The sequence below is a fragment of the Triturus cristatus genome, chromosome 5_1 (genome assembly GCF_964204655.1).
Source record: "Triturus cristatus chromosome 5_1, aTriCri1.1, whole genome shotgun sequence".
Taxonomy (NCBI): Eukaryota; Metazoa; Chordata; class Amphibia; order Caudata; family Salamandridae; genus Triturus; species Triturus cristatus.
Window position 1 is genome coordinate 7800924 of NC_140587.1, and position 27120 is coordinate 7828043.

A 27120-nucleotide genomic window follows, 5' to 3' on the forward strand; every position below is an offset into this window, starting at 1 on the left:
CTCTCCCCTTGCCTGCTTTTTCCATTATGTATATTTCCTTATTGTTTGTTTTGACCTTACATATTACTATGCTGCCAGGCTCTAATAACTGTGTAACCTTTATAACGATGTAACCTGCAACTGTGGTTTGATACTCATGTAAAGCGCTCTGATACCTCCGGGTCTAGCCAGCGCTATAAAAAAACCTTAAAAAATATATAAATAAATAAACAAATAAATAAATAAATCCAGAGAGAGTTGCCTGAGTGTGGCAGTGTGAATAGTTCATGGTGAGTAAATTTAAATACAACCAAAAGCACAATGGTATCCGAAGGTAGGAGTCATTTCACAAAGATGTCACTCGTATGTGGACATGGGTATCTTGGACCAGTTAAATGATCCCTCTCTTTAGTTGCAAGTGTCTGCACATGTTGCACGTTTAGCACACGTGGGGCATCAGAAACCTCTCAGTGCTCTTTATGTCATCTGGCCACTTGTGGCCTGCAGTCTAATATCATGTGTTTTTTAATAATGTCTTTGAATGTTCTTTTGCTCTTGTTTGCAGATCAGCTATGGTGCTCTTGATCCTCTCCTCAGTGACAAATTGAGATTTCCGTCCTTCTTCCGGACTGTCCCGAATGAGCTCTCCATGTACGCAGGAATCACTCAGCTGCTAAAACACTTTGGATGGACCTTGGTGGGGATCCTGGCCTCGGACGATGACAGCGGAGAGAGAGCGATGCGAGACCTGAAGACGATGATCACCCAGAGCGGAGGCTGCGTGGAGTTTTCCTATACGTTGCCTACAGATTTAATTTCCCTTAGTGTTGAAAGGATTAATCGAATTATTGGTGCCATACAGAACTGCACTGCTCAGGTTATAATCATCTACAGCACCAGCGCATCAATGACAAGACAATTCCTTTATGATTCCTGGGAAAGGGTACCCCATAAAATTTGGATTGGAACCGTGAGCATGTCTTTTTCTAAAACAAGGACCGGATTAGATGACCTGACTGAATTGAATGGGTCCCTGACTTTCTCCATCAAGGAAGGAGAGATTCTCGGATTTCGAGATTTCCTCTATGATGTGAATCCATTGAAGTTTCCAGATGACAATGCCCTGTGGGAGCTCTGGCTTTTAATATTTGGATGTATCATGATCTCTAAAGCTGATTTGGTCCATGCTTATTCACCGCATTTACCTATATGTTCAGGAAATGAGACCCTCAGAGTCTCTGACCTGCTCTCCATCAACGCCTTCAGTTATCGATTCACCTACAGTGTGTACACGGCTGTCTACGCCTTGGCACACGCCTTAAATGACATGTATGTGGATCAGTCCAGATCAGGATCTTCTGCTGGGAGCCTCAAGCAGGACTTCAAGCCCTGGAAGGTGATGGATTGTTGCATGTCCTGCTCAAGGCACAATATCAATGTCTTGATTGCTCTCTCATTCCTTATCTTCTGCAGTTTTCCTCTCATAGTGAAGAGTTTACTTTTCTAGTTTTCTGACATTTTTGGATTTCCTTGGAATTTTTCTGTTCATAATGTTATGTATGATTTGGGGATTTCAGAAATGCCTTATGCTTATTTCAAGTGAATTATTTTGGTAAATGATGCCAAGTTAAGCTTAACATGTTATCCCCAGCATTACATGAAGGTTTGAGAAGTTACTCTGATCCCTTCATTTACACCTCAGTTCACCTTGTCTTTGACCTTCAGATCCAACTTTAACACATTTAATGTCAACAACAGAAGGCAGACAATCTCCAGCTCCTAACTAGCAGAGGAGGGTGGACAGATGATCAGTTTGTTCTATGGGCTTCCAGAGCCCCCTTAACGGATCACTGTTTTTAAGATGTTTTGATTTATTAAAAGTATAAAATTGAAAAAAAGAAAGTATTAGATTTCTTGCCATTTTACTAATTATCCATTCAATACTTTAAAAGATGTAAAAACATTTAATAGCACATTCTCACATTGGTTCACTGACAAAATATTGATAGCAAAGATATAGATGACAAAAATATAGATGAAAAAATATAGACTGCAAAAATATTGACTCCCTATACTTAAACAGGTAAGTACAAAAATGTTGAATCAAAATATCGAAGTTAAAAATACTCTTGGGAGAGTGTTACTTCCCACCCTATTCCCCTATAAAGCCACAACCCACTACGGAACTAAAAACACAAAATTCAAATAAAAAAATAATAACTACTAAAATGTTAATACATATAATAAACATACAAACAATTCTTAATCAAAAAACATACATCATACACATATAAAATATATACTACAACACATAACTTTAATAAAAAAATCAATATTTTGAACAACTATATTTTTGCAAACAATATTAAACACTTCGATATTTTTTACATCGATATAACTTACTTAAAATTGATATTCTTGACCACAAGATTTTGCCTGTCGATATTCCTGACCCACGAAATCTTTGAAACAATATTTGTGCAATTCAATATTTTTTACTCGATTTTCTGTCATCGTCAGATATCTCATGTACAAGAGAGTAACAACATACACAGTAATCTACTGTGCAGGACAGTGATAGCATGTACAAGTATCTTCCGCACTAGACGTATGCAGGTGTTTCCTAGTTGGGACAGTAACAGAACACAACAATATCAAAAGTATCTCCTATGTGGGAGTGTAATCGCATGTGCATGCATCTAGTGCACAAGACAGAAACAGCATGCTCAGGTATCTTCTGTGTGGGATACTAACAAAATGCATAGGTAATTCCTGCATGGGACAGAAACAGTAAGTAAAGGCATGCTCAGATATCTCCTGTGTGAGATACTAATAGAACCCATAGGTAACTACTACATGGGACAGTAACAGTAAGAAACATCATGCTCAGGTATCTTCTGTGTGGGATACTAACAAAATGCATAGGTAACTCCTGCATGGGACAGGAACAGTAAGTAAAGGCATGCTCAGATATCTCCTGTGTGAGATACTAACAGAACCCATAGGTAACTACTACATGGGTCAGTAACAGTAAGAAACATCATGCTCAGGTATCTTCTGTGTGGGATACTAACAAAATGCACAGGTAACTCCTGCATGGGACAGGAACAGTAAGTAAAGGCATGCTCAGATATCTCCTGTGTGAGATACTAACAGAACCCATAGGTAACTACTACATGGGACAGTAACAGTAAGAAACATAATGCTCAGGTATCTTCTGTGTGGGATTCTATCAAAATGCATAGATAACTTCTGCATGGAACAGTAAAAGCCTACAAAGGTTTTCCCCGCACGGGACAGTAAAGCATATGCAGAGGCCTCATGTGCAAGGCAATAATAGTATGATAAACAATCAATTTACATCAGATATATCCTAAATTTCCGTCCATCAGAAGCTCACATATTACATTACTCATGACATGGTCAGTTACATCGCTGATGACATCTCAAATGGCTGTGACTGTTTTTAAAATGTTTATGAGTGTCAAATATTTGTACCAAGGTGCATTGATGAATCAGTGTATGAATGAGTGGCTGCATCAATGATTCAGTGGGTAGGTGAATGACTGTATAAGTGAGTGATTAGGTGTCTTACTGAATGCATGGGTGAGCGACTAGGTTTTAAGAATGCCTGTATCAGTCTGTCACATGGTGTCTAAGTGGCTGTATGGGTTGGAAAGTGGGTACATGAGTGGCGTATGGGTGATTAATTGGTTTTCTGAGTACCTATATGGATGAATAAGTGCCTGTGTAGGTGGGTGAGAGGGTGTGTGACTGCCTGCATGGATGAGTGAGTGAGAGAGTGAGTCAGTGGCTGTATGGGTTAGTGAGTGTGTAAGTGATTGGCTGTATAGGTGACTAAGTATATGTATGGATGTGTGGGTGAGTAAATGAACGTATAAGTGGTATATGGGTGAGTAACTGGATATGTGAAAGGCAGTATAGGTAAATGTGTGTTAGTATATGAGTGACTGTATGTGTAAGTGAGGGATTGTGATAGTGGCTGTATGTGTGAGTCTGTGCTTGTGTCAGGGACTGTATAGGTGAGTGAGTATGTGTTAGTATCTGTATGAATACGTGAGTGGTGTGTGTATAAGTGTATAGGTAAGTACATGGCTGTATGATTGACTTTGTAGGTGAGTGGGTAGGTGTGTGAGTGGCTCTAGGAGTGACTGAGAGTGTGTGAGTGTCTGTATGGGTGTATGAGTTGGCATATCAGGGGCTGAATTAGTGAGTGAGCTGGTACATGAGTGGCTGTATGGGTGACTGAGTGGATGTGTGTCTAGACTTATGAATCAGTGAGTGGGTAAGTAGAAACTGATATGGGTGTGTCAATGGTTTTGGGAATGTTAATGTGGAAGTTAGAGTGGGTGTAGGAAAGGTTATAAGGGGGTGTGAGTGGGTGAGTCAGAGATTCTGTGGATGATCCTATCAATGATGTCATCAGTAAAGTCACTGACCATGTCATGAATGATGTTATATTGAGGTCATAAACAGTGCATTATGGGGATACGAGTTATAGTTAGCTCAGCTAACTATAACTCCAGAGTTTCACTAGTTTTGTAGAAGTGACATGTCAGCCTAACGATAACGTTCCTGTAATCTTTGATTTTTTTTCAGTGAATTTCTACATTTTTTTAAAATTCTATTACCTAACTATAACGTCCCTGTAACATTTGTTTTTTTCAGTGACTTTCTAAGGTTTTTAAATGGTAATTCTTAACTATACCATCCCTGTAGCCTTTGGAATTTTCAGTGAATGTTTTATTTTTTATTAGCTGCGTTTGAAGAGTGGTGGTGTGAGGTGACAGGGTCTCCAACCAGATCTCAGGAATTCTGTTATGTAGTGCTTACAGGAGGTACCAGGAAGGCTTTTTGACCCCCAAGGCCCCTCAGGAGTAAAGTGGGCTTTATTCCCCTAACCAGAAGTGCGCCAGAGAAAGGGGACGTGGCCTCCGAAGGCCTCTTATAAATCCCACTCTGTGGGACTTACGGAGGTAACAGGAGGGGTAGTTGGCCACAAGGATGTCCTTGGATGCCAACTGCTCCTCCTATTACCTCCAATAAGTCCCACACAGCAGGTTTGCTAAAACCTGATAGGGGGCCACACCCGCCTCTAAGGCTCACCACCAGGGCCAATTTGGCTAGCAGATTGCTCCATTATTAGTTGTTGGATTCTTTGCTCTTTTTGTAATGCTGTTATACATTTGTACAGTGTAGGTTGGGATCTGCCTAATGTGGATTGGAAGGCATTGTGCCACCCTTGCACTCCGTTGTTTGTTTTGGCTTTCTGTGCCAAGGTGCTGTTATAGGCATTCCACCATGGTATTTGGAAATTTGGCTTGCGTCTGTGTCCTGAGCTATGCAGTCTGCCAACCCAAGTGTCTTCAAAATAGTCCATTAGGGAACAGACTTTGTCCTAATGTTTTCAGTAGAAAGGGATTTCTATTAGTAAATTGAAGTGGGTTGTTATGTCTGTGACAGGGATATTAGGTTGGTGATATAATTTGTTTTAAATCAAAGGCAAATTGGATGTTTGTAGAATATTCTACGCTTAGGGCCCCATTACAAGTTTGGCAGACAGGGTTACTTTTGGAACTTGTAATACAGCGGACAGGATATTCGTCATGTTTGTGATGGAGAATCCCATCCCCCTAAACTCGTAATCAGGCCCTTCGTACAGATTTTTAGAGGTGCCTCCGTGTACTTTGATTACAACTATAGTATCACCTTTGTATGGCTGTGAGGGTACATTTTTAATATGGTTTCAATCATGCCTTTTTCCAATTTAAAGGTTATTTTTTGGGGGTAGTAGTAATTTGTTTTGTGTTTGATATGAGGTCATAGTAAGTACTGCTTCTTTATTTGGTTTAAGGTCACATATAAAAGGTATGTGTTTTGATATTCACCGTGCACGGTGTATATCTGAGGGAATGTTTTGGGACACATTTTGAAGGTTCCATCCATGTTTCACATTGTCTTAGTTTTAGTACGTTATCTGCTGTAGACAATATTTAGATTTGTTTAGGTTGTCATGTAAAGGAAAGGTTCCTCATTAAGTGTCATTGTTACGTGTTCATGTATGTCTTTGACTTGGTATCATCTATGGGTAGTTGGGGTATCGCTGATGAATGAAACATTTTAAGATGGGGATAGGTGGTAGTTGGCCTGTTATGTGTTTGGGGACTTTAGGTAATATGTCTGTCAGGATTTTGCATGTTAATTCCCGGGAGCTGGTGCTTTCCTCTCTTACATCCTACAATATATATTTTACATCTATTTATGTGACATTTGAGGGGTGGTTGTGCTCTTTAACATGAATTACAACTTCATCTTTTGTAGTTGCCCTCCCATAGCATACATTAGAATTATATTTTTTACATTTCCATGTAATAGTTTCTGTTGATGTAGTTTCTTGGCTGTAGGTGTACCCATGTTTTCCTTTCTGAAAAGAAATAACATTTGCAGCTTTTGTCATTGTATCTGAAAGTAGTGTAAAACTATCAATAGATAGAATCCTATATCAGATTTCTATGAATTACTTACAGTTAAAATTATGCAATGCCCTTATTTTGTATGCTGCCATGTATGTTGTGTATAGATGTGACGCATGATTTTTCATTCTTTTCGTAAGGGGCGTTCCTATGTGAATCAAGGGCTTTCTTTTTTGTTGGATGAAAAATAAATTGTAAGTTGCACTTCAACTGTCAATATGCTGTTAGGTTTGTTTTTGCTTGCTATTTGGGTGCGTTTATACTTTAGTATTCATTTATGTACACTTACTTCATTCTATCTTTTTAATGGTTATTGATTGTTGTTTTTTCAGTCAGTGTATCACTGTTTCCAGGCGTGGGTTTTACTTTTAGGACATCTATGTAAAAAGATAGAAGTTGTATTGTATTTTATTAATTATTTTTTTAAATCTTTTTAAGTTAATAACAATTATGATTTAGTGTTAAAGTAAGTTTTACTTATTTTGTTAAGTAGCTGTTGAAATGTATATATTTTTTTGTAATGGTTTGGTAAGAAAATCTAGCAGAGTTTCCTTGTCTTGCTTAGTCTGCAATTTTTGAAGCAGTTAGAAGTTTAAATTGATGTGCCTTTTATATTGTGGATTTAATTGTTTGTTTGGATTTATTGTTTCTTATAAAGCGCATGGCTACCTAAGAAAAGGCTATTCAAAGCTAACAGGTAACCTGGATGAGGAAGACGGAAATCACTACAGGAGAGCATACAGTCTAGGTATTATTCTTATGTGTAATACATAGTTTGCTACTTTTGAATATATACCATAGGTTTCAGGGGCGTTATAGTTAGCCGGACTTTTCACTCGTACAAAACCATTGAAATTCCCCCGTTATAGTTAGTTCAGCTAACTATAACTTGCGCGCCCGCAATGCACTGCTGATGACGTCACATATTACATCACTCATGGCATGGTCAGTGACATCACTCATGACATCACTGATGACATCTCAAATGACATCACTCATGACATCACTGATGACATCATCGAGTGAATGTGTGTTTTTCTGAAAATTACATATGTTTTATATATGTATATGTCAAGGTCGATGGAAGAATAAATGGGTATATCAGTGTCTAAATGGATGATTTGTTTTTGAAAAATTGATTATATAACTGACTGATTTAGTGTATCTTAGTGAATACATGGCTTAGTGAGTAATGTTTAAATATGTAAATATCTGTATCAGTCCCTCACTTTGTGTATAAGTGGCTGCATGGGTTGGTGAGTAGCTATATGAGTGTCTATATAGGTTATTAGTTGGTTTTTTGAGTATCAGTATGAGTGTCTGAGTGTCTGTATGGTTCAGTGGCGGGTATTACGTAGTGCATAGGTGCATGAATGAGTGACTCACTGTTTGTATTTGTTGAAGACAGCATGTGTGCAGGACTGTATGGGTGGATGAGTGTGTGCATGGGTGTGTTAGTGAGTGAATGACTGTCTCAATTGTGTCTTTATGAGTAACTACATATGTTTTAAACTAGTATATGTGACTATTGCTGTATATAAGTGAGTATATGTGAGAGTGAGAGATTGAAAGAGTTCCTGTATGAATAAGTATGTGTTTCTATAAGTGATTGTTTAAAAGACTATGTATGTGTAAGTTTCTGTAGAAGTAAGTGTGGTGGTCTGTGTATAACTGTATATGCAAGTAAATGGATGTTTGATTCTTTATTAGCATGAGTGACTATGTGTTTGAGTAACTCTATGGATGAGTGGTGTTGTGTAACAGGATGTATAGGTGTATGAGTACATATGATGAGTGAGTATATGTATGAGTGATTGTATAGGACTGTTGGTGAATGAGTGTATGTGTATGTGGATCTTAGAATTACTGAATAGGTTGTTGTAACTGGTATTGGTATATCCATTGTTTTGAAAATTGTAGTTTCTATTTTTGAATGTGTGTTTCAAAGGTTATATTAGGGGGAGAGGAGGTCTGCCACTCTATCACAAGGATGATGTCATCAGTGATGTCATTTGAGATGTCACCAGTGATGTCATGAGTGATGTCACTGACCATGTCATGAGTGATGTAATATGTGACGTCATCAGCAGTGCATTGCGGGCGCGTGAGTTATAGTTAGCTGAACTAACTATAACGGGGGAATTTCAATGGTTTTGTACGAGTGAAAAGTCCAGCTAACTATAACGCCCCTGAAACCTATGTTTTTTTCAGTGAATTTCTAAGGTTTTTTAAATGCTAATTCCTAACTATAACGTGCCTGAAACCTATGTTTTTTTCAGTGAATTTCAAAGGTTTTTTAAATGCTAATATCTAACTATGCCTACAGAGATAGGACATGTGAAGAAAGAAGAAAAACGCACAGAAAGAAAAAAAAGAAATGCAGAAAGAAGCAACAGAAGTCCTCAAAGATGAAGAAAAGTGCAGGAAGAAGGATAACGTGCATAATGAAACAAACAAAAGAGCAGAAAGAAGACTTGTTGCAAAATCATCCTGTACCCTCAACTTTTTCAGACGGATACTGGTGGTAACTGAGTCTGACTAACCAGTCCTAGAGCCAGTGCTATGTTAAAAGACACTCAGAATACTGTGAAAACACCTACATACACTAGGGAACACTATGCATTGGGGTCCCCCTGTGATTAGCATGACCTCCTCTGTAAGCCCCTAGTATATAATAGGGCAGAGGATTAAAACTACCTCTTAAAACACGCCACAGGGCGTGCTTGCACATGTCACCTCAGGCACCGTCCCCTCCCTTCCCCACTGTGTAAACATGCCCTGTGGCCGTTTTAAGTTGGGAGATTAAGTCCCCTTGAATCCTGAGGATCCCTAGGGTCCAACTAGACCACTAGGAACCTCCAGTAAGCACCACAGAGCTGCCTTGCAGAGAGATGTAAAAAGGGGCACGGCCTAGACCACCTCTCTGCAACGTAGAGCAGTGGCACTTACTGGAAGCACCTGGTGGGCTAGTTGGCCCCTAGGGTCCCTCAGGATTGAAGGGGAATTATTTCCCCAACTTAAAACGTGCCACAGGGCGTGTTTGCACACCTTAACTCAGGCCCTGTCCCCTCCCTTCACTACTGTGTAAACACGCCCTGTGGCCGTTTTTAGTTGGGTGATTAAGTTCATTTGAATCCTGAGGGTCCCTAGGGTCCAACTAGCCCACTAGGTACCTCCAGTAAGCGCCACAGAGCTGCGTTGCAGAGAGGTGTAAAAAGTGGCACGGCCTGGACCACCTCTCTGCTCAGTGGCGCTTACCGGAAGCACCTGGTGGGCTAGTTAGCCCCCAGGGGCCCTCAGGATTGAAGGGGAATTATTTCCCCAACTTAAAACGCGCCATAGGGTGTGTTTGCACACGTCACCTCAGGCCCCGTCCCCTCCCTTCCCCACTGTGTAAACACGCCCTGTGGCCGTTTTTTAAGTTGAGAGGTTAAGTCCCCTTGAATCCTGAGGGTCCCTAGGGGCAAAATAGCCCACTAGGTACGTCCAGTAGGCGCCATTGCAGAGAGGTGTAAAAAGGTGCACGGCCTGAACCACCTCTCTGCAACGCAGTGCAGTGGCGCTTACTGGAAGCACCTGGTGGGCTAGTTGGCCCCCAGGGTCCCTCAGGATTGAAAGGGAATTATTTCCCCAATTTAAAATGCACCACAGGGCATGTTTGCACATGTCACCTCAGGCCCCGTCCCCTCCCTTCACCACTGGGTAAACGCGCCCTGTGGCCGTTCTAAGTTGAGAGATTAAGTCCCCTTGAATCCTAAGGGTCCCTAGCCGCCATCGCCATCCCGGACGGCTACAAGATCATCCGGAGGGACCGCGTCAACCAGACAGGAGGAGGCATCGCCATCATCCACAGGAACTCCATCCGCGTCACGACCAACACCGACGACACCCTCGCACCCGCCGAACACCTGCACTTCCAGATCCTCATCAACCCCAAGACCACCCTCAGAGGCACCCTCATCTACAGACCCCCGGGACCACGCACCCAATTCAGCGAAGACATCGCCGACTTCATCAGCCCTCCCCTCCGCTGACTACATCCTCCTCGGGGACCTCAACTTCCACCTGGAGAACAATAACGACCGCAACACCACCACCCTACTGGACAACCTCGCCAACCCCGGTCTCAAGCAGCTGGTGACCACCCCCACCCACTACGCTGGACACACACTCGACCCCGTCTTCTCATCTAGCAAGGACGTCGCCTTCAGCCACGCCACCGGACTCCACTGGACGGACCACAGCTGCGTCCACTTCAGCTTCAGAAGGACCACGATCCACCACCACCAGCAACAGGCCTCCCCCCGTTCAGATCAGAAGCCACCGAAGTCATCTGCGGCGTTCCTCAAGGCTCCTCGCTCAGCCCAACCCTCTTCAACATCTACATGAGCCCCCTCGCAGCCATCGCATGCCAACACAACCTCAACATCATCTCCTATGCCAACGACACCCAGCTGATCCTCTCCCTCACCAACGACCCCGCCACCGCCAGAGCCAACCTACACAAAGGGATGACAGGCGTAGCCCAGTGGATGATGAGCAGCCGCCTGAAACTGAACTCGGACAAGACGGAAGTCCTCATCCTGGGATCTTCACCCTCCGCCTGGGATGACTCCTGGTGGCCCCCCGCCCTGGGCAGCGCACCCAAACCAACAGACCATGCACGCAACCTGGGCTTCATCCTAGACTCCTCCCTCTCCATGACCAGACAAGTCAACGCAATCTCCTCGTCATGCTTCAACATCCTGCGCATGCTATGCAAGATCTTCCGGTGGATCCCCAACGAGACTAGGAAGACGGTCACCCAGGCCCTCATCACCAGCCGTCTGGACTACGGCAACTCTCTCTATGCCGGAACCACCGCCAAACTCCAGAAGAGACTCCAGCGGATCCAGAACGCCTCAGCACGACTCATCCTGGACATCCCCCGTCGCAGCCACATCTCCAGACACCTGAGAGATCTGCACTGGCTCCCGGTCAACAAGAGAATCACCTTCCGCCTCCTCACCCACGCACACAAGGCCCTACACAACCAAGGTCCAGGATACCTCAACAGCCGCCTCAACTTCTATGCTCCATCACGCCAACTTCGATCGACCGACCACGCCCTCGCCGCAGTCCCCCGGATCCGAAGAGCCACCACAGGAGGAAGGTCCTTCTCCTACCTGGCAGCCAAGACGTGGAACTCCCTCCCGACCCACCTCCGCCTGACCCAGGACCACCTCGCCTTCAGGAAGCAGCTCAAGACCTGGCTTTTCGAGCAGTAGCGGACCCCCCTCCCCCAGCGCCTTGAGACCCTCCGGGTGAGTAGTGCGCTATATAAATGCTGTGATTGATTGATAGGGTCAAACTAGCCCACTAGGTAGCTCCAGTAAGCACCACAGAGCTGCGTTGCATAGAGGTGTAAAAAGGGGCGTGGCCTCAGAACACCTGTCTGAAATGCAGCTCCCTGGCGCATACTGGAGATAACTGTTGGGCTAGTTGGCCCTCAGGGACCCTCAGTATTGAAGGGAATTAATTCCCCAACTTACAACTGGCCAGGGGGCACGTTTGCAGAGTGCTGCAAGGAGGGGGCGTGGCCTCCGGCGCGATGCCGGTCTTTTATTTATTTTATTTTTTTAAGAAGGAGGTCTGTGTGGCCACCCCTTCTTTTTCTAATTTATTGGCCCCGGGGACCCCATCCCCCAGGGCCTGCACCCTAATTTGATCTGTTGAAAAAAATTAATTTGGCCCTCCCAAGGTCTTAATCGGCCCCAGGGACCCCAATCCCCGGGTCATGGCCTTTTTTTTTTTTTAAATTCTTTAGGAGGGGGGCTGTGTTGCCCCCCTCCTCAGGCCACTTATGGCCCCGGGGACCCCATCCCCCAGGGCCGCCCTTTGTTTTTTAATATTTTTAAAAATATATATATTTATAGAAACACCTAGGACATGCTGGACAAACCGTATGTACCTATCACCATGACGATTTGCGTGATATTCATTAAAAGGCGATTATGCATACAATGAATCCATGTGGAATGTATTTACATCGCGAGTGAATTTCTGACGTGTCTGACGCCCTACCGTGCCTAATGCCGGCGCCCCCGCCGGTGGGCACTCGCCTAGTAGACACCCTTGTCATTTATTTATACAAATATGGGTAGCTATTGACGGGCACATTTAATACACACGCACACAAAGCCATTCAAAGGGGATTCGACAAAAATTCGACCAAACTATGCAAGAAACCCCCCTCACGGTTAATAATACTTTTTATTTTACTCTCTGGAAAGGAGACAAACCTCACTTGAGAGGCACAGTGTGCTCCTGGCTAAGCCCAATGCTGTGTTACACCCACCAGTGCCCACCGAGTGCCACACACCTCTGTGTTGTATTCCACAAGCTAGTGCGTATGCTATGACACTATCTAGCCCATGTGCACTGTAACACCACCCCGCGAATATGTCATGCCACACTTGCCTTCGTACGGGTTATATTGCCCCATCTAACCTGCCTTCCTCAATACCTATGTTATAACGCACAGCGCTATGCCATACATATTACAATCTGGGATCCATATCTTTGTCACAGTGCATATGCAACGTTTCACTCCCCAGCACATATTTTATATTACAACTTTAGAGACTAGTTAGGTTACACAACACTGCCCTGTGGATATTAAACTCCAAGGCGCATATCGCATAGCACGCGCTAGTGCCTGTGCTATCTCGTGCTCTCCAATGAATCTGTCATTGCTCACAATGTATTGCATATTATATCACACTTTTTGATGCATAGTTTATACCATATACTATATCTAGTTTTCATTTTCAATCGTGCTCTCAGGACTATGTTCTATATAGCACTGTGTCCACCTACCCTTTTCACGGGCATTACATTTTGCGATTAGGTGGAGGGTCAGGGGGTGTTTCTGCCAAGTGAGCCCGGAGTCACAGTCACAAACGTCCTCTTCTTCCTGAATAAAAGTGAGATTATGCTGCATACTTTTTCATATTTTAAGTAGTTCGCACAGACACACATTTTAAAAACAATAACGTTCCTAGTACCCACCTTCTCTGAACAGTTAGCTTGCTGCCCCATCAACCTCCTCCCTGTCCTCTGTTGTCTGAATCCATGGACTAGCCTCCTCCCTCCTGCCATGCATGGTCTGATGTGCTGCCACTGCCCTCCATTTAGCATGATGTACCAGTCCACTCCTCCTGCCCTCCGTTGCCCAATCAATTCTATGGCCCTTCATTGACCTTCTGCTTAGCCTCTGTGCTTAGCTTGCTGCCCCTAGTCTCCTCCCCCCCCTGCCCTCCGATGTCTTTATGCATGCCCCTGCTCCATCCTTTTTGCCCACCATGTTCCATGGACCTGCCACTCCTATCTACTCTGAGTGTTCTTTTGAGCTGCCACTCCCCTCCCACCTGCCTAGCATTGTCAGATGACTGTATCCTGTCCCTGCCACCTCCGCCCTGCCTGTCACATGCCATGCCCCTATCCCCTTCCTCCTATCCTCCATGGTCCATTTTACTGCCACACCCTTCTGCCCTCCCTGGTCTGTTGTGCTGCAACTGCTCCTCATGCCTGCCCCGCGCGGTCTGTTGTGAGGCCCCTTCCCCTGAACTCTCTTGTCTGTGCCCAGGTCCTGACCCTCCCTTCTATCCTCCATGGTCCTTTGTGCATGCCCCTGCACCCTCCTTCTTGCCCATCATAGCCATTGTGCTGCCACTAACCCTCCCGCTTGCCATGCATGGTCTTCTGTGCTGCCATGGCCCCTCCCACCTTCCCTGTGTGGTCAGCTAGCTGCTCCTGACCCCCTCCCACCTTCCCTCCATGGTCTGTGTGTATGCCATCATAGTCTCACTGTTGCTCTCCATGGTGTGTCTTGTTTCTAGTGCCCATCCTGCCTGACCTCCATGGTCATCTTGCTGCTCCTGCCCTGCCCCCTTGCCCCCAGCCCTCTGTCTCCATGTGCAGACCCCTAGTCCCTCCCTCCTGGCTTGTCGGTTCCATTGTAATGCCCCTGATCCGTCCCTCCTGCCCTTTATGGTCTGTTATGCTGCAGCTTTCTCTCCTGTCTGTCCATTATGGTCAGCTAGCTACCATTGCCTCTTTCCCCTCTGTTCTCTGTTGTCCATGTGCATGGTTCTGTCCCCTCCCTTTTGCTTTCTATGGATTGTTGTGCTGCACTCCCGTCCCGCATGCGCTGTGTGGTGTATTGTGCTGCTGCAAATCCTGATACCTGCCCTGTAGGGTCAGTTTGGTCCACCTCCCCATGTCCCTCCTGTCCTCTGTTATCCGAGTCCATGTCCCTACCCCAATTCCTCCTGCCTACCATGATCCAATGTACCATACTTGCGAACATTTTGAACTTGGTAAGAGGGAGATTTAAAAAAAAAAACTGGGGTATTGATTTTCCCCTTTGAGTTACATTAAAAAGATTGTAGACAGGAGACAGATCAAATAAAGCCCATTTGAGCTTAAAAACATTGGACGCTTTCAGGCTGAAACGGGTTTGTTGGCTTGTATGGTTGTATTACCACTGCCTCTTCCTTCTGCCCACAATGGTCTAATATATTGCCACAGGCTCTCTTGCCAGTCCTGTATTGTTGGTTTGTTGCCCCTGCCCCCCTTTCCACTGCCCTGCATAGTCTGTTGTGCTGCCACTGCCCTTCCTGCCTGCCCAGTGTGGTCAAATTGATGCCTCTGCACTCTCCTACCTGCCTTCAGTTTTCAGAGTCCGTGCCCCTGGCCTCTGCCTCTCAACAGTATCCCAATGAACAACTAGATTGCTAACATTCTATATTTATTACAAAAGTGTGGATCGCCTGACGTCATCTTGATGTAATCAAAACTGTAATACCTAGAGCATTTCCTTTAGAAATTACGTATATGAGAGGGTCTTATTTGCATCAAAATTATGGTTAGTGCTCTAAAAAACTAAAATGAGGACATATTTTCTGAGTTTTCAAATAGCGACAAAGAACTTTTAAATTATTTGTAATCTTTATGCTTTTTTTTCCAGTTGACCACTTCATTAAATTTTGCACCTAGGGGAGAGGATGTGGTGTTACTTCCAGAGCTGCAGACTTTGCAACTGGGAAACCAGGTTGGAGTTTCTGCTTCAGCTCAACATTCTGTGATTCTGGTCAAATCACTTAATCTCCCCATGTCTACAACCAAAATGAATTTGATCTGTGTGATGTAACCACTGCTCATGTAAAGCACTCCAATACCTGACAAGTCTGCACTATATAAAACTGCAAATACACAAAAAATAAGTGTTTTGCACACTTCCGTCATTGGGCTACATGTGGGCTACATCTGGGTGATATTTGGGCTACATTTTGGCTCTTTTGTCTCTGGTGGCCATCTTGGGAGATTTATTTGTTATGAAGTTTCCTAATTTCCTCATTTACTGCAGTCTCCTCAGTAGGAAATACTTTCAGTTTTTTACTTTGGTTCTATCAAGAAGGCATTCAGATGTGTCAAACATTTGCCATAAATTCTGAATATTAGCACTCTAGTTGCTCATTAGATCACTGTAGTAAAGCTACTGCTCACCAGGGAAGTCGGCTGCTGGTATTCAAAGTGCATGTTTCAGTATGCATGTCAGAATTTTTTTATGAAATAGAAGAGGATTTGAGAAGTCACTCAAAATGTGCCCTAATTTTTCTTTCTGCAGCATTAATCATACTTTCTATGGCAAAATGAACCCCCTCATTTTGTTCCTTTTTAAATTAAATGGTTTAAGAGTTACCACTTTATTCCAATCAAGATGGCTTCAGGTGTGCCATACGATTGTCATAAGTAGGACTGTTAGCGCTCTAGTTGTTCTTTAGAACACTCTGGGCAGCTGCAGTAGAACACAAATGAATCAACTGGCAGTCTCTGACCTTGTTGGATATACATGTTTTACTGAGAATGTCAGACTTCATTCTCACATGACAGAAAGATAATGTGAATTTACAGAAAATATGCTCTCAGTTTAGCTTATAGATCACGTTCCAAACCTCTGTGGGAAAAGCATGATCAAATAGTTTTCTCTCAAACATGATTCATGATATCACAGCAGAAGGCTTTTTCACATGGTAAAATCACCTTAGAACACACCACAATTCCTAAAATGAGTATGTTACCATCAACAAATAATTTATAATGTCACTAAAGGCTTAAAACCTCCTATTAACTGCAATGCTTTTTAATGAGGTGCTATATTGGTCCCAAGATGGCTGCCAACACTTCTTAGATGAAGTGCTGACAGCCAATCAGATCTCACGGTGAGATGTGTGGTTAGGCTACGCCCAGATATATCTATCTATTTAACTCTAATTTTCTCAGGAACTACTGAACAGATTTACACCATTTAAGCAAAAGGCACAAGTCTGAACTGAGGACTACCTCTTTGCCAAATTTGGTGTCATTCCGTTCAGCAGTTCGGGCTGTAGCTGCGTCAACAGGTCCTATGGGAAAATGCATGGAGAAAACGCGTTTTGGGACCCCCCTTTTTTCTCAGCCCCCGCTTGACGAATCACCGTGAAAATTTCAGGATAGGAGCCGACCGGAGCTGGCCAAAAGTTTGGAAAATTTTGCGAAGATTCGTTAATCGGTGCCAACGTTATTCCAAATAGAATGTTGCGGATTTCCTATGTCCACTGATGATGACATCACATATTACATCATTCATGACATGATCAGTGACATCACTGATGACATCTCAAATGACATCATCCAGTGACTCTGTGTTTCTGTAAAGTTTAAATATGTTTTTATATATATAAATCCCAAGGTGTATTGAAGAACGAGTGGGTGTATCACTGTCTAAATGGATAATTTAGTAGGTGTGTGACTGATTGTATGAATGAGTGATTAAACATGTCTTACTGAATGCATGAGTTAGTGACTAAACTGTGTGAATGTCTGTATCAGTCTGTTAGTTGGTGTGTAAGCTGCTGCATGGGTTGGTGAGTTGCTACATGAGTGTCTATATGGGTTATTGATTGGTTGTTTGAGTATCTGTATGGGTGCCTGAGTATCTGTGTGAGTGGGTTGGGGTGTGTGACACTGTGCATAGATGTGTGAGTGGGTGATTCAATGGGTGTATGGATTCAAGACTGCACGTGTGAAGCTCTGTGTGTGTGGGTTGGTGAGTGAATAGATGTCTCAGTGGTACATGTGTGAGTAACTACATATGTGAAAGGCAGTATATGTGGGTGCTGGAGTATATACATGACTATATGTGAGAGTGAGTGATTGTGAGAGTGGCTGTATGGATGAGTGTGTGCTTGTATGAATGATTGTATAAGTTAGTACGTTTGTGTTAGAATCTGTATGAATATGTGAGGTGGTGTGTGTATTACTGTATAGGTGAGTAAATAGGAGTGTGAGTGATTCTTTGCATGACTGACTAGGTGTGTGAGTAACTCTATGGATGAGTTAAGACCTAGGAATCTGTGAGAGGGTATGTAGTACCTGGTATAGATGTGTCTATGGTTTCGAAAATGGTGGTCTGTATTTTAGAGTGAGTATATCAAAGGTTATATTAGGGTGTGAGGAGGTGCATCAGATAATCACGTGGATGATGTCATCAGTGATGTCATCATTTATGTCATTTGAGATGTCATCAGTGATGTCATCAGTGATGTCTCTGACCATGTCATGAATGATATAATATGTGTCGTCATCAGCAGTGCATTGCAGGAGCGCAAGTTATAGTTAGTTTAACTAACTAGAACAGACACATTTCTTTGGTTTTGTACGAATGAAATGTCCAAATAACTATAACGTCCCTGAAAACTGTGATTTTTTCAGTGAATGTCTAAGGTTTTTTAAATGCTAATTTCTAACTATAACATTCCTGAAACCTATGTTTTTTTTAATGAATTTCAAAGATTTTTTAAATGCTAATTTCTAACTATAACGTCACAGAAACCTATGTTTTTTTTTAGTGAATTTTAAAGGTTTTTAAATGCTAATTTCTAACTATTCCTACAAAGATAGGACATGTGTAGAAAGGGGAAGAAAAGCACAGAAAGAAGCAACACAAATGCAGAATGAGGCAAAAGAAGTCCAGAAAGATGAAGAAAGGTGCAGAAAGAAGCAAGAGATATCTTGAAAGAACCAACAGAGGTGCAGAAAGACGCTTTGTTGCAAAGCCATCCTGTGCCCTCAACTTTTTGCTGACTGGTACTGGTGGAAACTGACTCTGATTAACCAGACCCAGAGCCAGTACTATCCTGAAAGACACTTAGAATACAGTGAAAACACCGACATACACTAAGGTACAATATGGGTTGGGGTACCACTGTGATTGGCATGACCTCCCTTGTAAGGCTCTAGCACATAATAGCAGTGTGGTAAAACAACCTCTAAGTCAGAGGTGGAGAAAGAGGCAAGAGAAGTGCAGAAAGAAGCAAGAGAGGTGCAGAAAGAAGCAAGAGAGGTGGAGAAAAAGGGAAGAGGGTGCAGAAAGAGGCAGGAGAGGTACACAAAGAGGCAAGAGAGGTATAGAAAGAGGCAGGAGGGTTAGAGAAAGAAGCAAGAGAAGTGCAGAAAGAAGCAAGAGAATTGCTGAAAGAAGCAACAGAGGTGCAGAATGAAGCAAGAGAGGTGGAGAAATAGGGAAGAGGGTTCAGAAAGAGGCAGGAGAGGTACACAAAGAGGCAAGAGAGGTATAGAAAGAGGCAGGAGGGGTGCAGAAAGAAACAAGAGAAGTGCAGAAAGAAGCAAGAGAATTGCTGAAAGAAGAAATAGAGGTGTAGAAAGAAGCAAGAGGTGTACAGAAAGAGGCAAGTGAGTTGCGGAAAAAATTAAGAGCAGTACAGAATGAACCAACAGAGGTGAAAAAGGAGTTAAGAGGGGTGCAGAAAGAGGTAGCAGAGGTACACAAAGAGGCAAGGAAGGTACAGAAAGAGGCAGGAGGGGTGCAAAAAAATGCAGAAAGACGCAACAGAGGTGCTGAAAGAGACTCAAAGGGTGCAGAAAGAAGTAACAGATTTACACAAAGAGGCAAGAAAGGTACAGAAAGACGGAAGGGTGTGCAGATAGTGGCAAGAGGAGTGGAGAAAGAAGCAAGTGAGGTGCTGAAAGAAGCAACAGAAGTGCAGAAAAAGGCAAGAGAATTGCTGAAAGAAGCAACAGAGATGTAGAAAGAAGCAAGAGAAGTGCACAAAGAGGTAAATGAGGTGCAGAAAGAAGCAAGAGCAGTGCAGAAAGAAGCAAACGAGGTGCAAACAGAGGCAAGAGGGGTGCAGAAAAAGGTAGAAGAGGTGCACAAAGAAGACAAGAGAGGTACCAAAAGAGGCAGGAGTAGTGCTGAAAGAAGGAAGATGATTGCAGAAATATGAAACATAGGTACAGAAAGAGGCAAGAGAGATGAAGAAAAAAGTAGGGAAGGTGCAAAAAGAGGGAACAGGGGTGCAGAAGGAGGCAAGAGATTTGCAGAAATAGAAAAAAGGGTACAGAAAGAAAACAAAGGGGTGCAGAAAGAGGCAAGAGGGATACAGAAAGAAGCACATGAGGTACAGAAAGGCAACAGAAGTGCAGAAAGATGCAATAGAGGTGCAGAAACAAGCAAGAGAAGTGCAGAAAAAGGCAAGAGGATTGCTGAAAGAAGCAACAGAGGTGTGGAAAGAAGCAAGAGAAGTACAGAAAGAGGCAAGTGAGATGCAGAAAGATGCAGGCGAGGTACAGAAAAAGGCAAGAGGGGTACAGAAATGTGAAAGAGAGTAGCAGATAGAAGCAAGCGAAGTTGAGAAAGAACCAACAGAGGCGTTGAAAGGGTTGCAAAGGGTGCAGAAGGAAGCAAGAGAAGTGCAGAAAGAGGTGGGAAATGTGCACAAAGGGACAGGAGAGGTACAGAAAGAGGCAGGGGGATGCAAAAAAGGAAGAGGAGTACAGAAAGAAGCAACAGGGGTGCTGAAAGAGATTCAAGGGGTGCAGAAAAAGACAAGAAAAGTGTAGAAAGAGGAAAAGAGGTGTAGAAAGAGGCAAGTGGGGTGCAGAAATATACAAGAGAGTAGCAGATAGAAGCAAGAGCAGGGAAGAAAGAACCAACAAAGGCACTACAAGAGACACAAAGGGTGCAGAAGGAAGCAAGAGAAGTGAAGAAAGAGGTAGGAAAGGTACACAAAGAGGCAAGAGAGGTACAGAAAGAGGCAGGAGTGGTGGAAAAATGAAGAGAAGTGCAGAAAGAAGCAACAGAGGTCCTGAATGAGGCTCAAAGGGTGCAGAAAGAAGCATGAAATGTACAGAAAGAAGCAAACAGAGGTACAGAAAGAGGTAAGAGAGGTACAGAGACAGACAGGAAAGGTGAAGAAAGAGGGAACAGGTGCAAAAAGAGGCAAGAGAGTTGCAGAAAGAGGGAAGACGGGTGCAGAAGGTGGCAAGAGGAGTACAGAAAGAAGCAAGTGAGGTGCTGATAGAAGCAACAGAGGTGCAGAAAGATGCAATAGAGGTACAGAAACAAGCAAGAGAAGTGCAGAAAGAGGCAAGAGAATTGCTGAAAGGAAAGAAGCAACAGAGATGTAGAAAGAAGCAAGAGGAGTGCAGAAATAGGAAAGTGATGTGCAGAAAGAAGCAAGAGCAGTGCGGAATGAACCACCAAAGGTGAATAAAGAGGCAAGAGGGGTGCAGAAAGAAGCAAGTGAGGTACAGAAAGGTAACAGAATTGCAGAAAGACACAGTGGAGGTGCAGAAACAAACAAGAGAAGTGCAGAAAGAGGCAAGAGAATTGCTGAAAGAAGCAACAGAGATGTAGAAAGAAGCAAGAGAAGTGCACAAAGAGGTAAATGAGGTGCAGAAAGAAGCAAGAGCAGTGCAGAAAGAACCAAACGAGGTGCAAAAAGAGGCAAGAGGGGTGCAGAAAAAGGTAGAAGAGGTGCACAAAGAGACAAGAGAGGTACCAAAAGAGGCAGGAGTAGTGCTGAAAGAAGGAAGATAAGTGCAGAAATATGAAACATAGGTACAGGAAGAGGCAAGAGAGATGAAGAAACAAGCAGGGAAGGTGAAAAAGAGAGGGAGCAGGGGTGTAGAAGGAGGCAAGAGAGTTGCAGAAATAGAAAAAAGGGTACAGAAAGAAAAAAAAGGGGTGCAGAAAGAGGCAAGAGGGATACAGAAAGAAGCACATGAGGTACAGAAAGGCAATAGAAGTGCAGAAAGATGCAAAAGAGGTGCAGAAACAAGCAAGAGAAGTGCAAAAAAGGCAAGAGAATTGCTGAAAGAAGCAACAGCGGTGTGGAAAGAAGCAAGAGAAGTACAGAAAGAGGCAAGTGAGATGCAGAAAGATGCAGGTGAGGTGCAGAAAAAGGCAAGAGGGGTACAGAAATGTGAAAGAGAGTAGCAGATAGAAGCAAGAGCAGTTGAGAAATAACCAACAGAGGTGTTGAAAGAGGTGCAAAGGGTGCAGAAGGAAGCAAGAGAAGTGCAGAAAGAGGTGGGAAATGTGCACAAAGGGACAGGAGAGGTACAGAAAGAGGCAGGGGGATGCAGAAAGATGCAGGCGAGGTGCAGAAAAAGGCAAGAGGGGTATAGAAATGCGAAAGAGAGTAGCAGATAGAAGCAAGAGCAGTTGAGAAAGAAGCAACAGGGGTGCTGAAAGAGATTCAAGGGGTGCAGAAAAAGACAAGAAAAGTGCAGAAAGAGGAAAGAGAGGTGCAGAAAGAGGCAAGTGGGGTGTAGAAATATACAAGAGAGTAGCAGATAGAAGCAAGAGCAGTGCAGAAAGAACCAACAAAGGTACTGTAAGAGACACAAAGGGTGCAGAAGGAAGCAAGAGAAGTGAAGAAAGAGGTAGGAAAGGTACACAAAGAGGCAAGAGAGGTACAGAAAGAGGCAGGAGTGGTGGAAAAATGAAGAGAAGAATGAACAGAGGTCCTGAAAGAGGCTCAAAGGGTGCAGAAAGAAGCATGAAATGTACAGAAAGAAGCAAACAGAGGTACAGAAAGAGGCAAGAGAGGTACAGAGACAGACAGGAAAGGTGTAGAAAGAGGGAACAAGTGCAAAAAGAGGCAAGCGAGTTGCAGAAAGAGGGAAGGCGGGTGCAGAAGGTGGCAAGAGGAGTGCAGAAAGAAGCAAGTGAGGTGCTGATAGAAGCAACAGAGGTGCAGAAAGATGCAATAGAGGTACAGAAACAAGCAAGAGAAGTGCAGAAAGAGGCAAGAGAATTGCTGAAAGGAAAGAAGCAACAGAGATGTAGAAAGAAGCAAGAGGAGTGCAGAAATAGGCACGTGAGGTGCAGAAAGAAGCAAGAGCAGTGCAGAATGAACCACCAAAGGTGAATAAAGAGGCAAGAGGGGTGCAGATAGAAGCAAGTGAGGTACAGAAAGGTAACAGAATTGCAGAAAGACACAATAGAGGTGCAGAAACAAACAAGAGAAGTGCAGAAAGAGGCAAAAGAATTGCTGAAAGAAGCAACAGCGGTGTGGAAAGAAGCAAGAGAAGTACAGAAAGAGGCAAGTGAGGTGCAGAAAGAGGCACGAGAGGTGCAGAAAAATGAAAGAGGGTGCATAAATGTGCAAGAGAGTAGCAGATAGAAGCAATAGCAGTGCAGAAAGAACCAACAGTGGTGCTGAAAGAGGCTCAAATGGTGCAGAAGGAAGCAAGAGAAGAGCAGAACGAAGTAGGAAACGTGCACAAAGAGGCATGAGAGGTACAGAAAGAGGCAGGAGGGGTGGAAAAAAGGAAGAGAAGTACAGAAAGAAGCAACAGAGGTGCGGAAAGAGGCTCAAGGGGTGCAGAAAGAAGCATGAAAAGTGTAGAAAGAAGCAACAGAGGTACAGAAAGAGGCAAGAGTGGTACAGAAAGAGGGTAGAGAGGTACAGAAAGAGATAAGAGAGTTGCACAAAGAAGGAATAGGGGTGCAAAAAGAAACAAGAGGGGTGCAGAAAGAGCCAAGAGGGGTTCAGAAAGAAGCAAGAGAGGTGCAGAACGAAACAAAAGAAGTAGAGAAAGAAGCAACAGAGGTACAGAAAGAGGCAAGAGGAGTGCAGAAAGAGGGCAGACGGGTACAGTGAGAGGTACACGGGTTTACAGAAAGAAGGGACAGAGGTGCAGAAAGTAGCAATAGAAGTGCAGAAAGAAGCAACAGAGGTGCAGAAAGAGGGATGAGGGGTGAAAAAAGAGGCAAGAGAAGTGCAGAAAGAAGCAACAGATATGCAAAAAGAACAAAGAGGGGTACAGAAAGAGGCAAGAGGGAAGCAGAGAGAAGCAAGAGATGTGCAGAAAGAAACAAAAGTACAGAAATAAGGAACAGATGTGCAGAAAGAGGCAAGAGGAGGGGTGCAGAAAGAGGCAGAAGTGGTGCAGAAATAGGCACAAGAGGTGCAGAAAGAAACAAAAGAAGTGAAGAAAGAAGGAACAGAGTTGCAGAAAGAGGCAATAGAGGTGCAGAAAGAGGGAAGAGGGGTGCAGAAAGAGTCGAGAGGGATGCACAAAGAAGCAAGTGAGGTGCGGAAAGAGGCAACAGAGGTGCAGAAAGAAGCAAGAGAAGTGCAGAAAGAAGCAACAGAGGTGCAGAAAGAGGCACGAGAGGTACAGAAAGAGGCAAGAAAGGTACAGAAAGAAGCAATAGAGGTGCAGAAAGAAGCAACAGAGATGCAGAAAGGAGGAAGTGGGGTGGAGAAAGAGGCAACAGTTGATACAGAAAGAAACAAGAGAGGTGCAGAAAGAAGGAACAGAGGTGCAGAAAGAGGCAGAGTGGTGCAAAAGGAGGGAAAAGATGTGCAGAAGGAGGCAAGAGGGGTGCAAAAAAAGGGAAGAGGGGTGCAGAAAGAAGCAAGCGAGGTGCATGAAGAAGCAGCAGAGGTGCAGAAAGAAGGAATAGGAGTGGAGAAAGAAACACAAGAGGTGAGAAAGAAGCAACAGATGTGCAGAATGAGGGATGAGAGATGGAAAAAGAGGCAAGAGGGGTGCAGAAAGAAGCAAGAGAGGCGCAGAAAATAACAAAAGAAGTACAGAAAGAAGGAACAGAAGTGCAGAAAGAGGCAAGAGGAGTACAGAAAGAGAAGAGGGGTGCAGAAATAGGCAGATGGGATGCAAAAACAAGCAACAGAGGTGCAGAAAGACAAGATCAATCAATCATAGGCATTTGTATAGCGCACTGCTCACCCGGAGGGTCTCAAGGCGCTGGGGGGGGGGGGGGGGAGAGAAACGCTACTGCTCGAACAGCCAGGTCTTGAGTTGCTTCCTGAAGGCGAGATGGTCTTGCGTTGTCCGGAGGTGGATGGGGAGGGAGTTCCATGTCTTGGCTGCCAGATAGGAGAAGGATCTTCCTCCGGCAGTGGCTCTGCGGATGCGGGGGACGGTGGCAAGAGCGAGGCTGGCGGTGCGGAGCTGGCGGGTGGGCTTGTGGAAGGTCAGGCGGCTGTTGAGGAACTTGGGGCCCAGGTCGTGGAGGGCCTTGTGTGCGTGGGTGAGGAGTCAGAACGTGATTCTTTTGTTGACGGGGAGCCAGTGTGGGTCTCTCAGGTGTCCGGAGATGTGGCTGTGTCGGGGGATGTCCAGGATGAGTCGTGCTGAGGCGTTCTGGATCCGTTGGAGTTTCTTCTGGAGTTTGGCGGTGGTGCTAGCGTAGCGGGCGTTCCCGTAGTTCAGCCGACTTGCGACGAGGGCCTGAGTGACCGTCTTCCTGGTCTCGGTGGGGATCCACCGGAAGATCTTTCGAAGCATGCGCAGGGTGTTGAAGCATGAAGACGAGACGGCGTGGACTCGTCTGGTCATCGAGAGTGAGGAGTCCAGGATGAAGCCTAGGTTGCGTGCGTGGTCCATTGGTTTGGGGGTGGCTCCCAGGGCGGGGGGCCCCCAGGAGTCGTCCCAGGCGGAGGGTGATGATCCCAGTATGAGGACCTCCGTCTTGTCTGAGTTCAGTTTCAGGCGGCTGTTCTTCATCCATTCGACGACATCTTTCATCCCTTCGTGTAGGCTGGATAAGTGCAGAAAAAGCAACAGAGATGCAGAAAGGGAAAGAGGGGTAGAAAAAGAGGCAAGAGGTGTGCAGAAAGTAGAAGAGATATGCAGAAAGAGGCAAGCAAAGTACAGAAAAAGAAAGAAAGGTACAGAAGGAAACAACAGCAATGCAGAAAGAGGCAAGAGAGGCGCAGAAAGAAGCAAGAGTGGCTTGCACACCATTACTACCAATTTAACACCCACATTTAGCAATAAGTAACAGGTGACCATTCTAGGTTTACAAATGACCTTCCACCACACTGTAACACTTGTCACTGCATTTTTGGTAATGTTTGATCCGTTTTTGCTAGAAACAAGGCTTTTTTTTTGTTCAAATCTGCAGATTAGGCAGCAGATGATGAATTTTGCGGCTAATGCGGAAAATGTATAACTGAGCAAAAGATGGTGCAGCCAAAGAGTCGCATAATTCCAGTGGCCCTGCTCATACCTCTGACTAGGTGACTAGGTCCAGAAGTGCTCCTCAGTGATTCCTTCTTTTTTTTGTCTCATTGAATTCATGGTTTAGCTTCTATGGAAACGAGGAAGACTAAACCTGAGGTTACTACTCCACAACACAGACTACCATACCACATAATTACTCTCCATAACACATAATCCCACTCTACATAATTCCTATAAAATAAATACGACATACTTTCTATCCACATAATTTCACTGCACAACTTACCACATAATACCACTACACACAACGTACATCCACTCCACTCTGAAAAACATTCTTAAAAAACGTTTACATTTACATTGCCAATAGCTCTAACTCTCGCAAATGCGAAACCTATTACATTGCAAAAACTTCTTTAACTACTAGTCGCGTTTGCAGAGTGGTGGAGAAAGGGTGCTGGGCCTCCAACCAACACTGAGGAATTCCGCTGTGTAGGACTTACAGGAGGTACCAGGGGGTCCTCTTGCTCCCCAAAGTCCCTCAGGAGTAAATTAGACTTCATCCCCCATCCCGTACTCCAGGAGGCGCTTTTGCAGAGTGGTGGTGAAAGGGAGGCATGGCCTCCGCAGACATCTTAAAGGTGGTAACAAGAAGGGTAGTTGGCCCCCAAGGACATCCTTGGATACCAACTACTCCTCCTATTACCTCCAGTAAGTCCCACACAGCAGGATTGCTAAGATGTCATAGCAGGCCACGCCCCCTTTTACCACCACTCTGCAAACGCACTTCCTGGCACGCTCTTAGATGGGGATTAAAGTCCCCTTCGCTGCTAGGGGTCCTTAGGGGCCAACTAGCCTACCTGATACCTCCATTATGTCCCAGATAGTGGAATTGCTGAAAGCTGGACACAGGCCATGCCCCCTTTCTCCACCACTGTGCAAACACCCCTCCTGGCATGTTCTAAGTTGGTGGATTAACTCCCCTTGTATACTGAGGGACCATGGGGGGCAACTAGCCCACCAGGTACCTCCAGTAAGTCCCACACAGCTGGATTGCTGAGAGTGGTCCAAGGACTCTCCCCCTTTTTACAGCACTCTGCAAATACACCTCCTGGTGCACTGCTATTTAGGGGATGAAGTCCACTTTAGTCCTGAGGTCCTCAGGACACAAGAGGACCTAATCGCCCCACTAGCAGTGCCCTAAGAGGCGCGTTTGCAGAGTGGTGGAAAAAGGGGTGTGGCTTCAGCCCACCTCTCAGCAACTTGTAATGGGGAGGTCGGACCGCTGATGGAGCGGTGGCTGGACCACCATTGACTC

The 27120-nt window shown here is 44.5% G+C and overlaps 1 protein-coding gene across 1 annotated transcript in view; it reads left to right on the forward strand.

Annotated features, from left to right (window-relative positions):
• LOC146829940 (vomeronasal type-2 receptor 26-like) overlaps window positions 1-27120 on the forward strand; it is a 356012-nt gene that overhangs the window by 12577 nt on the left and 316315 nt on the right. Inside the window, exon 2 of the mRNA XM_085605823.1 lies at window positions 545-1375. Coding sequence (XP_085461949.1) covers window positions 545-1375 — 831 coding nt within the window. The remainder of the gene's footprint in view (window positions 1-544; window positions 1376-27120) is intronic.